This window comes from Mesoplodon mirus, assembly GCF_964341445.2.
Source record: "Mesoplodon mirus genome assembly, chromosome: 8".
NCBI lineage: Eukaryota > Metazoa > Chordata > Mammalia > Artiodactyla > Ziphiidae > Mesoplodon > Mesoplodon mirus.
In genome coordinates, this window is record NC_138984.1 from 28,364,108 (window position 1) to 28,381,657 (window position 17,550).

Sequence of the window (17,550 nt, forward strand, 5' to 3'; positions counted from 1 at the left end):
AGAATATTACCATATTTTAATTATATATGCCCTAGCCTAAAACATTTATTTTTTTTGGAGTTGCAAAGAGAGAAGCCAGAAGATAGACCAACTATAGCACCATAACTCTGTAAAGATTACTTGTTACTGTTTTAATTGTGGTTAATTACATAATATTGCATATAAGATGCTTTTTGTAAAGTGATCTTCCATGTAGATACTACTTGCTTTCATGCATGTTCTTAAACCATTTGGTGAAATGAAGATTTCAAGTTGTGATGCTTCTCTACTGTAACTGTCACTCTTACGACAAAGTTTTGTGGACAAATAATTAAAGTTGTAAAGGAAGGTGAGAACCTCATACTTGTATAGAAGCTCACTGGAACCCTCTCTGTTTTTTTAATTCTCATTTTCATAGAAAGATTTGAAAACGAGTTTCCTGGGTTTCAGTGAGGCAAACTCCTGATTTTACAGAGCGACAGACTGAGTGATACAGCCCAAATACGAGCTGACAGGGGAATTTGCTATCAAACCAATATGTAAATAAAGAAAAACAAGTTTATTACTAGTGTGACCAATGTCATAGAAAACCAAAAAATAAAATGGAACTCAGACAAATTCATTGTTGAATTTTCTATCAACATCTTTACTAACTTCTAGTAATTATGTGGGTACACAGATATAATTTTGCCTTGAAGGCAAACTACCAAAAACTGTTGAGAAAATTTCCAAAGTACCCTAAACAAATAAAGTATCTTTTTTTATTTTAGTAACTGTTAGTCAAAGATAAGGGAGAACCTAAAAACAGACTGCTTTCAGAAACTTTTATTCACAACAATTATTATTTCATAATAAATAACGCTTGACAGTAAATTGACCCTTTGTCTTCTTAAAGGTTATTAACTAACAGGAAATTCAATATCCTTTACTTTATATTTTCAAATGTTAAGACAATATTAAGACAAAACAGGCCAAAAAATTCTTACTTTGATGGGAAAAAAAATTTCAAATTTTATCTTGAGCCACTTAGTTGATTTTTTTCCCTGTGCTGAGTATGTCATAATTTGGATATTAAAATAGCTATTGTTAATATTGAGACTTCTTAATTTTAACCACATATGAGTTTTAATTTTTCTTAAATTATAACAAACAAACAACATCCTTTCTCCACACCATATTGAGTTAGTGCCTAATCCAGTAATCCCTCTAGTACTGACAAGGCATTTTGGGGATGTGAGCTGAATATCCTTTTTTTTAAATTATATATGCCAAAAGTAATTTGAATTATTTCCTTCCAAAAGACATCTATGTAATTAGTTTGTAATTTGCATTGTAAAATGCAGTCAAGATGGTCCTATAAATTCCTTTCTGGCATTCTCATCATATGACCTAGAATTACAAATCAAAGATGGATCATTATAGCTTAGAAATTCAAAAATCAAAATTTTTAGGATGAAATTATTGTTAAATCAAGACATTGACCTAAGATACGATGAGCACAGCAGTTCTAAATGTGCATGACTAACAAGGTATTTCCCCCAAAGAATCCTCTCAAGAATCTGGCCTAAGAACACTAACCCTAAGTTAAAAGTGAAAAGTTTGTTACCACTGGGAGGATTATAGACTTGATCTTAATAAATTTCCTGAATAATTAAAGAGAAAGAAAGGATAAAGATAGAATAGGGAGAGATTATTTCAGGAAAATGACAGAAAGAATGCTAATGACAGGCAAGACAGAAAGTCCTACAATCCATAATCCAGTTGAAAAGGAAAGGAGACAGAAATGCCTTACCCCAGCCTATCAAGGTGAAGCCCCACAGGTACTTGGTGTCCGAAAAGAATGCCACAAAGATTAAACTATGCAGATAGAGGCCTTCCACCAAGATCCAATAGTAGTTTGTAGCCAAGAAGTAAATAAACATCACAACTGCAATCTTGCACCCAATCTGTTACAAATAAACCAACATTGCACCATATTAGAATTCCTAATTGTACTGGTTCCAACATTAGACCACTAAAAAGCAGTTCCTCCATTTCTTTTTTATAACCTAGTATCTCTTGTACCTGGGAAGGCCAAGACTTTTGAAAGAGATCAGAACAAAGTTATTTTAACATAGCATTTCTAAGACGGCTGGTTTGATTCTATTTTTAAAATAAGATTTTTATTCCTTTAGAAGTTACAAGAAATCACTTTTCCTTAAGTTTTCTTGTTTATAAAAATACTTGATCATCAGAGAAAGTTAGGAAAGTAAAGAAAAGCATAAAGAGGAAAACTTAACCATCATTCTACCATGAATTTATTTTATTCTGGTCTTTTTTATGCCCTAAAAGTTAATGGGTTAAAATGATAAACATTTAATATGTCTTATGAATCAATGGATTGGCTAGATGATTCTGCTGATTTGGGCAAAGCTCAGCTAATCTTGGCTAGGCTCACTCATAGAGGTCTACCCTCAACTGACACACCATCACACCTACTTCATTCTAGTTCATTTAAAAAGTCACAAAGCCAATCCAGAATTAGAATCAGCAGAGACAACAATGAACTACAGGGCAAAGGGCAAAGATACCAACAGCATTAATTCACACCATCAATACAATCAATCTATTCTACCTAATTTCCAGATATATTGCTTCAATGGTGATAATGCTTCTCATTAACTGAATTATTGGGTGATCCTACTTACTAAATAACAACAGGACATTTAAGAGCAGAATCAAGTACCATGGAATCTTATTTGGGAACAAGTCTTTGAGTCTACAATAAAGGAAGTAAATGCCCTGGGTTTTTAAATCCCAAGCTCCTAGTCTTGCAAGTGGGCTTTTTACTTTTGAAAGTGGTGAGCCATGCAAGGGTTCATGGTGAAAACACTTACATATTGTGATTTGTCCACAGGAGGCACTTCTACGGAACTTTGTAGGTCATTTTGCATTATCAGGGACTGCAGCTCCTTTACTCCTATGTGAGCATGGACCACTCTGTCCTTGACAAAGATGCTCACAGCTCTCAGCATGAAAGACACAAATAAGTGCATGTGGATATAGTTCCTAGTACAATGCAATCGTCTATGGAGAGAAAATATTCAGTATTTAGATTTGAATAAAATTAGAAATGGAGAAAGAAAATAAATAAATGAGCTCAAACTCCTCCCAAAAAAGAAGAAATATAATAAACCTGAACAAAGACAGAAACAATTGGGGTCAAAAACTAAAATGTAGCTTTTTGAGCATTAATTTCAAATTTATCCTGATCAGCTACCATGGTTATCCAGATTATGCAGTGTTAAATATTATGCTACATTATACTATAGCATTACATTATATTATATATTAAGGTAATAAATAATTGATGGAGAACCACCTTGAACAGGGATAAGCCTTATTAAAACTGGAATGTTAACATTTTCAATATATTCTCTATAAGAAAAAGTAAGATATTTTGATAGAATTACAGTTTTATTTCCTAGGAATGTCAGAGAAAAAACAAGCTTCCTTTAATATAAAAAGCTTTGGAATTATAAAATGATCTTAGACACAAGTTAAGTCAGTAACATACTCAGGAGTAGATATAGCAGCATCAACTAGTACAGAAAGGTAACTCCAAAAAAAAAAAAAGATTCCTTTTAAGTTTGATTAAAACAAAAACAAAAACACCAGGAAAAGGGATGTATAATCTGGTCAAAAGGCCCAGCTCTACCATTGCTTGACTATGAAAAAAGCTGAGCTTTCGTGTACAATGAACACATTGATGCTACATCTCTTCCTGAAAAGACAAAGTACTCAAGTATAAGGAAGTAAGAAATGTTTTAATCCGGTAATATATTTTTATATTTCATCATATAGAAAGAATCTACTGTTAAATACTCTGATAAACTATTATGTAAACTGAGGAATTATTACTTAGTCATTTGTATCCTCCTGAAATTTCACGTAACTTTTATTCTCATAAATATCTATTTATTATTCTGAGCAACCACAGCTAAGTTTGATGTAATGGAATGAACTCTGGATCCGAGTCAGAAGATGAAGGTTCTGTTTCCAGCTGGACCACCTATGACCTTGTGACTTTGAACACTGAGCTTCAGTTTCTTGTCTCTCAAATGAGATCATCCCTGCCAAGCCAACTTCACAAGGTTATTTTGAGGAATCCTTCTACAACCCCACAAATGTGATTGTGTTACCCTTCTGCTTAAAAACTTCATTGGCTCCCTGTACACTACCAAGACAAAATTCAAAGCCCTTGACAAGAGCCTGTAAAACCTAATGCTACAAAATCTAGTTTCTCCCTGGCCATTCCCATATGGCCACTCCTCCCTATGCATCAAATGCTGCATTCATATGGGACCCTTCTATATTCCCTGTGTATACTCTGCTCCTTTGTGCCTCTGACCTTTGTACATTCTGTTCCCATCATTTGGAATGTGCCAAATTCCTTCTCATCATTCAGTATCAGCTCACACACCAGTTGTTCTGGGAAATCTCTCTCCCTTATCTTGTTAGTTTTAGACTAGTTCCTTAGTATTCCCAAAGCCCTTTATGAAACCTGCATTACAGTACTAATAATATTTTAATTGATAATCATCTAATGTGTCAGTTTCTCTCAATGGTGTACATACTACTTTTCTGGTCTTCAACATGTCTTAACTTGGCCTCCATCAATACCAAAAAGGGACTATCACATGATAGAGAAAAATGCTTGTTGAACCAATGGACTAGTAAATCAATAAAGCAAAAGCTTTGGAAATATAAACTACACCACTATACTACTACTATATGAGAAACTGTTGGAAGTGGTTGGAATATTACAACTAGTCATTATTTATTAATTCACCAAACATTTACTGAGCACCAGGACATATCAAGTACTACTGAGAGTGCAGCAATGAGCAAACAGAAAAAAATAAATGCCTACTCTTGTGTGGCTTTACATTCTAGAGGGAGAGACACAAAATAAAAAGATAAATAAGTAAAACATCAGATAATACATTAGACAGCTATAAATCAGAGGAGAAAAGTAAACTAGGAAATAGGTATGAGAAGTTTCAAGGAAGAGAGGATTGTAAGATAATAGGAAACAAAATATAAAATTTTTCTTTTAGTTATACTTTCTGTTAATTTCTAAATCCTCTGTTTCCATTTTCTAATGTATCATCTAACCTCACTCCTTCTTTTCCTGCATATAATTTAGCACTAAATTTTTCAATTGTACAATCTTAATTTAATATATCTCAAAACTGTCCATTTCTATCCAATCCCCAAGGCCACTGTCCTAGACCAGGCCACCATCTTCTTGTCCTGGTGACTCTACTAGCATCTTCCAAATGGGCTTCCTACCACCAGTTCACACTCCACCTTACAATGCACATTCCATGTCACTGCTCTGCTTAAAATCCTTCATGGCTCCTCACTGGCTCTTAAGGTGAAGGTCAGATTCCATATACAGGTCTCAATACCTTCCCAGCCCTGCTTACCTCTCTAGCCTCAGTGTCCATCACCTGCCTACAGCAAAATTCTCAATTCTCAGATATTCCATGCTTTATCTTGAACTAAACTTAGGTTTGGAACTCTCTCCTCAGTCTCCTCTTTTGGTTAAATTTTGTGTATATTCATGTGTCATTTGGGAAGTCTTCTCTCTTGTCCCTCCTCTGTCCTCCCAAATCACTATAAGCCACCTGAATCACAGCATTTCTCAAACTGTACACTCATTGTTTTCTCAGCTATTTGTGTCACAAACCAGCTGCAAGCATCAGCTTATACACATAGTTCTCTGTTTTATCTCCATATTGGTGTTCAAAATTCTGTGTTGATTTAGATTAAGTTGAATTGAATTAGACAAAGTTTAAGAGGATAAAAATTAAACCACAGCAAAAGCAATAAATACTATTTCTTTATATATGATATCAAATCAATTAGAGATTATTTAAAATGAATTTCTGTCCCATGGCACCAAAATCACTTGGGAAAAGTGAAATAAGTCTTTATATCATGAGTGAAAATTTTTGTAACTCACTTGACAATAGTCTGTGTCACTTTGCAAAAATATACTACAATGCAAATCTATTGGCTTAATGGTTTCATACTGCTTTGGTGCTTTAAGTTTTTAAACAAACAAACAACAAAGAAGAACCCTGAATTTTTCATCAAAAATAAATTGTCAAAGTCAAGTAATTTTACACTACAAAGTCAAATAATTTTACACTAGACTGAATTCAGAAACTTGTGTTTGGGAAAAGTATTTGGAGGTACAGATTATGAGAGGTCTGTGTCTTTGATGAATAAGAAACAGAACTGCCCCTTCATGGAGAAAGTGATTGGGAATCACTCACCTGAAGTAACCAATGATGAGAATAGCCACGGCCAGAGATCCAAAGGAGACAGAGTAACCAATAGTGTACATGACATAGAGGCGTTCAAAGAATTCTTGCTGGAGGGCAACAGATTTAATCAGAAAAGCAGGTTTGAACAAATAATTTGATGTAGATAAACTTAAAAATCGTGCTTTTAACCTCTTTAAAGATAGGCAACGTGTGACCACATTCGTATAATATACAGGTTATTTTTCTGGCCTTCCTTTTGCTCCCTAAATTCAAGTCAGGGTTAAAGATATAATTAAAATATTTGGCATTTCTTCTTGCTTAAGTGAGGCCAAATTCAACGTTACAAAATTTACTTCATGTATTTTTACAGTGTTCATTTTAACTAATTGGAACTGTATACCTAACATGTGATATTTGGAGTAAATAAAACACATGTTACAGACTATTTTAAAACTGGTAAAAAAATATGTCACTTTGGAATATTAGTTCTAGTTTTCTTTAGCTTTTTTATTGAGCTGTAGTTTACATGAAACAAAATGTGCAGATTTAAAATGAGCAGTTTGATGGGTTTTGACAAACCAAGTTTGTTGTGCCACTTGCTAGTCAAAAATCCACCCACCATCCACCCCCAGGTAACTACTGTTCCAATTTCTGTCACCACAAATTGGCTTTATCTGTTCATGTACTTCGTATATTTCTCAACTGTTCTTATACTTCTTGGAATTATATAGTATATACTCTTTTTGTCAATATACTGTTTTGATATTCACTGATATTGTTGCATGATTCAATGGTTCATTCCTTTTTTTTTTGTATTTTAAAATAACTCTAGATTCAAAAGAAATGGAAAAGATAGTAAAAAGGGTCCTATGTACCCTTCACGCAGTATCCTCCAATGCTTACATCTTACATAAGTTCACTAAAATATCAAACCAGGAATTTGGCATTGGTGCAGTTCATGTGTTTGCAGTTTTGTGTCATTTTATTACATATGAAAATTTTTGTAACCTTCTCTGCAATCAAGATACAGAACTATTCCATCACCACAAAGATGTTCCTTGTGCTGTTTCCTTTACAGTCATACCTACCCTGTTCCTCTCCACCATCCTTATCACCTGCCAAACATTAATCTGTTTTCTATCTCTATAATTTTGTTATTTCATAAATGTTATAGAAATGAAATCATACAGAACATGATCTTTGAGATTGTTTTTTTTCACTCAGAGTAATAACCTCAAGATCCATTCAAGTTGTTACACATACCAAGTTTGTTCTTTTTTATTGCTGCATAGTACTGCATGGTATGCATGTAACCTACATATACCATATTTGAAATGAGTTTCAAACTTTGTAAATAACATACAAAGTTGGGTCATGTTTTTTATAGACTCTTTCAATCTCTGTTAATTGGTATATTAAGACCATTTGCGTTTCATATAATATTGATATGTTAAGGCTAAGTCCATCATTTTATATTTTTATTTTCTGTTATATTTTTCATGTCTGTGTTTTGCTTTTCCTGCCATCCCTGGTTACTTGAACATTTTGTAGAATTCCATTTTGATTTATATTTTTGTATAGTGCTTTTGGTGGTGGCTCTCGGTATTACATTATATAGCTTAATGTGGAAGATTTGATCATTGAATTTTCACCTTTCTTCTATTCTAATTAAACATTGAAAAGTATAAATCTTTCTCTACACTCTGCTTTCGCTGTTTCCCACAATTTTTTATATATATTGAGCTTTCATATTTATTCAGTTCAAACTTTTGCCATTGGTCACATAATTTCCAACTATTTATGAATTGCATACATATTTTAATTTCTTTTCAATTAATTATTTTGTGGTCAGAGAACATACTCCATAAGATTTTAATCTTGAGATTTATTGAAACTTGTTTTATAGCCCAGCATATGTTCTATCTTGATAAAACTTTGGTGAGTACTTTAAAAGAATGTAAATTTTGCAGTTAGTGTGAATGCTATTCTATAAATGTCAATTTATTCAAATTGTTTGAAATATATTCTGTAGAAGGTTTTGTCCAATTGTTCTATCAATTACTAAGAAAATGGCATTCTTTAAAATGTCAACATGCTGGAATTTGGTTATTTCTCCCTTTAGCTCTGACAAATTTTGCTTCATGTAATTTGAAGCTCCTAAATGCATGTATATTTAGGATTATTTCCTCTTGGTAAATTGATTCTTTATAATTTGAAATGTCCCTCCGTCTTGGTAATTACATTTATCTGTATCTTTATATTTAGAGTACATTTCTCAAAGACAGCAAACTACTGATTTTATTATCCATTCTGACAACCTCTGCCTTTTAAGCGAAATGTTTAGTTCACTTACCTTGAACACAATCATTGTTATGGCTGGGTTTAAATCTAACATATAGGTATTTGCATTCTAAATGTCCTATCTTTTCTTTGTTCCTCTGTACCTACTTCCTTACCTTTTATTGAGGGGTAGGGGATGGGGAAATCAATCAAATAATTCTTAGTATTTCACATGTGGGTTTGCCTTGTTTTGTTTTGGGGGGCAGCTTAAGGGATCTTAGTTCCCTGACCAGGGGTTGAACCCTGGCCCTTGGCAGTGAAAGTTTGGAGTCCTAACCACTGGAATGCCGGGGAATTCCCAAAACTTGTGTTATTTTTTAGCAGTTACTATAGAGACTTGGTTATGCATCTGAACTTATTAGAGCCTACACTTAAGTAATATTGAACTATGTCACCATATAAATAGAACTTTATAATCATGTACTCAATTTTGCTCCCCTAGCCTTTGTTCCTTTTAGATTTTGTTCTGCATAATTTATAAACCCCAATAAGAGGCTATTATGTTTGCTTTAAGCAGTCAACAGATTTTAAATGAATTAAATTATAGATATAAAGATAGATATAAACATAGCAATAAATAAGGATAGGTATATAGTTTTGTTTGTTATTTTAGCCTGCCATTTTTATCCACATATACACCTATTCTGGTACTCCTCATGCCTTTCTGACAATCTATGCTTCCATCTGGTATATTTCTCTCCTGCCTAGAGAATTTTTTTGAGCATTTCTTATACTGAAAGTCTGATGAAGATGACCTGTCTCAGATATTTTCTGTCTGAAAAATATCATTATTTTGCCTCTGTCTTAATGAATATTATCACTTTAAAGATATCATTCCATTGTATTCTGGCCTCCACTGTTTATTACTAAAACACAGCATCTTTTTAGTTGTTGCTCCCCTGAATATAATGTGCCCTTTTTCTATCACTGCTTTTACGATTTTCTTTTTACTTTGATTCACAGCAGTTTAACTATGATGTGTCTAAGTATGGTTTTCTTTTTATTTACCCTGCCTAGGGTTTGTTGAATCTCTGGAACCTGTGGATTGATTTATTTCATCCATTTTAGAAAATTATAGGCTATTGCCTTCTCAGATATTTATTTTGTCCTATTCTTTCCCTCTCCCTTTACCTCTAATTTCACATATGTTTAGACAATTACATATTATCTCACAGTCCCAGATAGTTCTGTTTTTTTAATTTATTTTTTCTCCTAATGCTTCAGTTGGATAATTTCTACTGACCTCTCTTTAGGTTCACTGATCTTTATCATGCTGTGTCCAGTTTGCTGTTGAGCATATCAAATAACTTCTTCATTTTTTAATTGAATATTTCAATTCTACAATTTCCTTTTTCTTTAAGTTTTCATTTCTCTGCTGGTTTTGCCATCTGTTTTATGCACCTTTTTCACTAAATCATCTAACATATTTATAATAGTTATTAGCAAGTCCTCATCTGCAAATTACAACATCTGGATCATCTGTTTCTTCCTGCTTTTGTTTTTACTCTAGATTTTGGGTCCTTACCTTGTAATTTTTATTACACTACAGGCATTGTAGGTAAAACAAGAGTAAGGACTGGAGTATGTAATATTAACAGCCTGAAAAGGGCAGTCCTCTTCCTCTACCAGGCTTCTTGGGTTGGGAGGATGGATTACTTTGTTTTTAAACTGGGATTGAGTTTGTTGTAGTGCTTTGGTTTTGTTTTTGTTTTTATGATTCCTTTTATCCTGATTTTAGGTTTTGAGAGCAGATTCGAGACTTTTCCTTCAGCAGACCATGGGATCTGAGCACCAGCAGCCTCTAGTGGCCAGTATATGAGTTTTAGTCCATCTGACAGTATTCCAAGCTACAGAAGGACTCTTTCTGCTTCTTGAACCATCCATCAGCTTTGGAGCTGCTGGAAATTTCACTTTGCTCTCCAGCTCTGCCCTGGGCTTTCTGCGTCTCAGAAGATGTCACTCCATTATGCTGCTCTGCTCCAGTTCTCAGCTAGCCACTGCCTTGCTTTGGATGAAGACCTCCTGTGCCTAGGAAAGATCTTTCTCAGCTCTATTTTGTCAGGCTGCTGCCTTTCACTTAGTGAGATTTGTCATCTTGGGGGTTTGTCTCAGCTTTCCTGCCCTACCCCTGGTCTATGAGCTGCAGCAGTCCTGCACTTAGAGAGAGCCACAGATACCCCAAGAGATGTCTCTTAGCTCCTCTGTTCCATCCCATGCCTTCAGCTAACAGCTACCTCTCATTCTGTGAGGGTCCGATGCACATCTTGGGAAATTTCTCTTGGCCCACCTGCTACACCCCAGCCTTTGGCACACTGGCTCTAGACACTCAGTGAAGGCTTATGGGAAATAATTGGCTGATGGGTAATAGCTCACTGTGACTGGGGTTCATTCCTTGGAATTCTAAGCCCTTATTCCAGTCCTTGTCTGATAAACGTTGTTTTAAAAGTCTGGTTCTTTTCTTTTTATCCCCTTCCATAGCCTGGTTGCTCCTCTTCTGGTGCAGAGCCAGGGATAAATGCAGTCATAGGTCTTTTCTCTCATAAGAAGAGCTTTCCCACTTCTGCAATTAGGTTCATTTAGATTTCTTGGCATCCTCAGCTTACTGATATGTTTTTACAAATTATTAATTTTGCATCTTACTCAACTTATTCTTATTGTTGCAACTTCCCACATCCTGACTTTGACTCTTGTTCCTGTTTTAAAACATTTATTACATATTATTTTCTCTTAACAAAATGTTAAACTTTTTATAGAAAATATCTGGATAATGTGTAAAATACAAAAAAGAGAAGGAAAAAAATTCTCTAATTCCCACCAAGCAAAAAGAAACACTGTATTTCATGTATTTCTTTTCACTCTATTTCTATGTATCATTTCCTACTGTTTTGAATATTTGCATTCCCAATTTATATACAAATTTATTATCTGATTTTTTTTTCTGGGTAACTGTATAACAAAGGAATTTCCCAAGACCACAAACTCTTTACACAAAATATATATTTGAGCTTATTTAACCATTTCTTCATTGGAAATTTAAATTCTTCAGAATATCCAATATAATAATTAATGGTTCAATGAATATTATTCCATTCAGTTCCCCCCACTTCAAATTTTTATGCTTGAATCTTAGAAGTATAATTATAAGATCAAAGGATATGACCCCCTTGAAATTTCTTAATATATATTGTTAAATTACTGTCCAAAAGTCCATATAACATTTAGACATGAGATATATGGTAATTTCTACACTATGCTACTATTTAAAATATCATACTCTAAAGAATTTAACAACCTCATGGCCCATTATAAGAGTTTCCTTGCTTTTTTTATTGAAAGTAATTAGCTCATTTTGTCAAGTCAATGATATGGAAATTATTTAAAGAACAAAACAATAGATGTTTTAAAAATCTTTACCTTATTTCCCCTATAAAGATGTGGCATTTATTCTAAATGCACTTTTTCATTTTTACCTTTTTTTATACAAAAACTCTGATTATAAGTATTAATAATTAATATCTCATAAGTAATATCATTTTGCCCACACTATATCAAAACTTTAGAAGGTATCCAGTTTTCTTATTAAAAGATATTTACATTTCTTAAGTTTTCTCAAATTATTGCTTAAGGGTTGTAAACAATGGAAAACACTCTTTATATTTTTGATTAAGGAGATAAAGTTACTTACACTAACAAAATTAATCAATTTTTTCAGTTAACTTTTAAATCATGTTTACATAAAATAGTATATATTTTGGGCATTTCACCGTCCTTAGCTATTTTGACTCTTGGAATACATAGTAATTAAAAAGAATGGTTGTAATATTCTGAATAGAGTTCAGTGTAAATAAAATCATGATATAATTTAATGGCCATTTAAAAGCTGTGAAGACTTGCCCTTATCATCATTTAATGCACAAATTCATAGCAGAGTATACTAAATATTGTTAATGTTTATTTATATCAATGAAATTGAAATTATTTTGAAGTATTTTATATTAACTCATTGTTGGCTTTGGTTCCATTGTAGAGTACATAATTGTCTCCTCACATTGACTAATTTTATCTAAGAAGCATGTCAACAATGAAATACAAAACTGAGGTCTTTTGGCAATTTACTAAAGAGTCATTAAGGTGGTAGTGCTTTGTGTTAGAAAAAAAAGTTAAGAAAAGAAGTTCTGACTATTAATGCAAAATCAAACAGGGACTTCCCTGGCAGTCCAGTGGGTAAGACTCCGCACTTCCAATGCAGGGGGCGTGGGTTTGATCCCTGGTCAGGGAAATAAGATCCAACATGCCATTCAGTGCGGCCAAAAAAAATAAATCAAACGAAGAAAACTCCAATTTACCACTTCTGCCACTGCTCTCCCTCCCTCCCCACCAGAAAATAAATATCATCAAGCATAAAGAAAAATGTCTAATGTTAGGAGAGTTATGTATTATGACTGTTCTCAGGATCCTCATAAACTCATTTATACATCAACTTACCATGTTCATTCCTAGCATCATATGCTTACAGCATCACACATTTTACTGATGAGATCTACGTGATAGGAGTTTAGGTATAACTTTTAATCCACCACATATAACCTAAAAGTAACTATCTAGAAGTTTTTGAAATTTACATATGATTACCATACTGGAAACAGCACTGATCCTGCCATGATCTAGCTGTGTCACTTTGACCAACACTTAAACTTTGGTTCTGAACTGACTCACACATGTAAAATTAAGGTATTGTGTGAGAAGACCTATAAGACACCCCTTGCTCCTCTTTAATTCTGAAACTCTAATCTTTCATATACTAATGAAATCACCTGCTGGCAAATCTTATGATATGGAAAATACATCTCTAAAATACAAAGCTCCTCCAGGAATACAGAGTGAGATGAGATGTAGCCATTCATAGGTAACCAAGAAAAAAATCATGTTGCTGACTACCAATTTGAATTTTTATACATAAATAATGTAGCATCATATAGTGTAATGTAAACATAATATAATACAACAGACACATATTTATAAGTATATATGCATATATCTTAGCCAGGTCACTCTAACCTAAAGAAAATATCAAAATGTTTCAGGTCCTAAAATAGATAATGAATGAGAACCTACTGTATAGCTCAGGGAACTCTACTCAGTGCTGTGTGGTGATGTAAATGGGAAGGAAATCCAAATAAGAGGGGATATATGTATACGTATAGCTGATTCACTTTGCTGTACAGTAGAAACTAACACATTGTAAAGCAACTATACTCCAATAAAAATTAATTTTTAAAAAATAAAATAAAGGACTTCCAGGGAAGATGGCAGAAGAGTAAGACGCAGAGATCAACTTCCTCCCCACAGATACACCAGAAATACAGCTACAGGTGGAACAACTCCCACAGAACACCTACTGTACGCTGGCAGAAGACCTCAGACCCCCCAAAAGGCAAAAAACTCCCCCACGTACCTGGGTAGAGCAAAAGAACAAAGAAAAAACAGAGACAAAAGAATAGGGACGGGACCTGCACCAGTGGGAGGGAGCCGTGAAGGAGGAAAGGTTTCCACACACTAGGAAGCCCCTTTGCGGGCGGAGACTGTGGGTGGCGGAGGGGGAAAGCTTCCGAGTCGCGGGGGAGAGCGCAGCCACAGGGGTGTGGAGGGCAAAGCGGAGAGATTCCCGCACAGAGGATTGGTGCCGACCGGCACTCATCAGCCCGAGAGGCTTGTCTGCTCTCCCGACGGGACGGGTGGGGCTGGGAGCTGAGGCTCGGGCTTCCGTCTGAGCACAGGGAGAGGACTGGGGTTGGCTGCGTGAACACAGCCTGAAGGGGTTAGTGCGCCACAGCTGGCAGGGAGGGAGTCCGGTAAAAAGTCTGGACCTGCGGAAGAGGCAAGAGGCTTTTTCTTCCCTCTTTGTTTCCTGGTGCGCGAGGAGACGGGATTAAGAGTGCTGCTTAAAGGAGCTCCAGAGACGGGCGCGAGCCGCGGCTGAAAGTGCGGACCCTAGAGATGGGTGTGGGACGCTGGGGCTGCTGCCGCCGCCAAGAAGCCTGTTTGCGAGCGCAGGTCACTGTCCACGCCCCCCTTCTGGGGAGCCTGTGCAGCCCGCCACTGCCGGAGTCCCGGGATCCAGGGACGGCTTCCCCAGGAGAGCAAACAGCGCGCCTTGGGCTGGTGCAACATCACGCTGGCCTCTGCCGCCGCAGGCTCGCCCCGGACTCCGTGCCCGTCCCTCCCCCCGGCCTGAGTAAGCCAGAGTCCCTGAAGCGGCTGCTCCTTTAACCCTGTCCTGTCTGAGCGAAGAACAGACGCCCTCCGGCGACCTACACACAGAGGTGGTGCCAAATCCAAAGCTGAGACCCGGGAGCTGTGAGAACAAAGAAGAGAAAGGGAAATCTCTCCCAGCAGCCTCAGAAGCAGCGGATTAAAGCTCCACAATCAACTTAATGTACCCTGCATCTGTGGAATACATGAATGGACAACGAATCATCCCAAATTGAGGAGATTCTTGGTGCTGCTGTCAGGAGTCAGTGCTGTGCCTCTGAGGTGGGAGAGCCAACTTCAGGACACTGGTCCACAAGAGACCTCCCAGCTCCACATAATATCAAATGGCGAAAATTTCCAGAGATCTCCATCTCAACACCAGCACCCAGCTTCACTCAACGACCAGCAAGCTACAGTGCTAGACACCCTATGCCAAACAACTATCAAGACAGGAACACAGCACCACCCATTAGCAGAGAGGCTGCTTAAATCATAAAAAGTACACAGACACCCCAAAACACACCACCACACGTGGACCTGCCCACCAGAAAGACAAGATCCAGCCTCATCCACCAGAACACAGGCACTAGTCCCCTCCACCAGGAAGCCTACACAACCCACTGAACCAACCTTACCCACTGCGGACAGACACCAAAAACAACGGGAACTACGAACCTGCAGCCTGCCAAAAGGAGACCCCAAACACAGTAAGATAAGCAAAATGAGAAGATAGAAAAACACATAGCAGGTGAAGGAGCAAGATAAAAACCCACCAGACCTAACAAATGAAGAGGAAATAGGCAGTCTACCTGAAAAAGAATTCAGAATAATGATAGTAAAGATGATCCAAAATCTTGGAAATAGAATAGACACAATGCAAGAAACAGTTAACAAGGACATAGAAGAACTAAAGATGAATCAAGCAATGATTAGAAACACAATAAATGAAATTAAAAATACTTCAGATGGGATCAATAGCAGAATAACTGAGGCAGAAGAACGGATAAGTGCCGTGGAAGACAAAATAGTGGAAATAACTACTGCAGAGAAGAAGAAAGAAAAAAGAATGAAAAGAACTGAAGACAGTCTCACAGACCTCTGGGACAACATTAAATGCACCAACATTCGAATTATAGGGGTTCCCGAAGAAGAAGAGAAAAAGAAAGGGACTGAGAAAATATTTGAAGAGATTATAGTTGAAAACTTCCCTAATATGGGAAAGGAAATAGTTAATCAAGTCCAGGAAGCACACAGAGTCCCATATAGGATAAATCCAAGGAGAAACACGCCAAGACACATATTAATCAAACTGTCAAAAATTAAATACAAAAAAAATATTAAAAGCAGCAAGGGAAAAACAACAAATAACACACAAGGGAATCCCCATCAGGATAACAGCTGATCTTTCAGCAGAAACTCTGCAAGCCAGAAGGGACTGGCAGGACATATTTAAAGTGATGAAGGAGAAAAACCTGCAATCAAGATTACTCTACACAGCAAGGATCTCATTCAGATTTGATGGAGAAATTAAAACCTTTACAGACAAGCAAAAGCTGAGAGAGTTCAGCACCACCAGACCAGCTTTACAACAAATGCTAAAGGAACTTCTCTAGGCAAGAAACACAACAGAAGGAAAAGACCTACAATAATGAACCCAAAACAATTAAGAAAATGGGAATAGGAACATACATATCGATAATTACCTTAAATGTAAATGGAATAAATGCTCCCACAAAAGACACAGATTAGCTGAATGGATACAAAAACAAGACCCATATATATGCTGTCTACAAGAGACCCACTTCAGACCTAGAGACACATACAGACTGAAAGTAAGGGGATGGAAAAAGATATTCCATGCAAATGGAAACCAAAAGAAAGCTGGAGTAGCAATTCTCATATCAGACAAAATAGACTTTAAAATAAAGACTACTAGAAGAGACAAAGAAGAACACTGCATAATGATCAAGGGATTGATCCAAGAAGAAGATATAACAATTGTAAATATTTATGCACCCAACATAGGAGCACCTCAATACATAAGGCAAATACTAACAGCCATAAAAGGGGACATCGACAGTAACACATTAATAGTAGGGGACTTTAACACCCCACTTTCACCAATGGACAGATCATCCAAAATGAAAATAAATAAGGAAACACAAACTTTAAGTGATACATTAAACAACATGGACTTAATTTATATTTATAGGACATTCCATCCAAAAACAACAGATTACACATTTTTCTCAAGTGCTCATGGAACATTCTCCAGGACAGATCATATCTTGGGTCACAAATCAAGCCTTGGTAAACTTAAGAAAATTGAAATTGTATCAAGTATCTTTTCCGACCACAATGCTATGAGACAAGATATCAATTACAGGAAAGTATCTGTAAAAAATACAAACATATGGAGGTTAAACAATACACTACTCAATAACGAATTGATCACTGAAGAAATCAAAGAGGAAATAAAAAAATACATAGAAACAAATGACAATGGAGACAGGACAACCCAAAACCTATGGGATGCAGCAAAAGCAGTTCTAAGAGGGAAGTTTATAGCAATACAATCCCACCTTAAGAAACAGGAAACATCTCGAATAAACAACCTAACCTTGCACCTAAAGCAATTAGAGAAAGAAGAACAAAAACACCC

The 17,550-nt window shown here is 35.9% G+C and overlaps 1 protein-coding gene across 1 annotated transcript in view; it reads right to left on the reverse strand.

Moving 5' to 3' along the window:
- Window positions 1-17,550, reverse strand: part of PTH2R (parathyroid hormone 2 receptor) — a gene marked incomplete at its 3' end in the record, with an annotated part of 81,283 nt that overhangs the window by 41,279 nt on the left and 22,454 nt on the right. The window contains exons 4-6 of the mRNA XM_082631225.1: window positions 6,306-6,403; window positions 2,856-3,045; window positions 1,772-1,925 (exon numbers count right to left, since the gene is read on the reverse strand). Of these exons, the coding sequence (XP_082487351.1) occupies window positions 1,772-1,925; window positions 2,856-3,045; window positions 6,306-6,403 (442 nt within the window). The remainder of the gene's footprint in view (window positions 1-1,771; window positions 1,926-2,855; window positions 3,046-6,305; window positions 6,404-17,550) is intronic.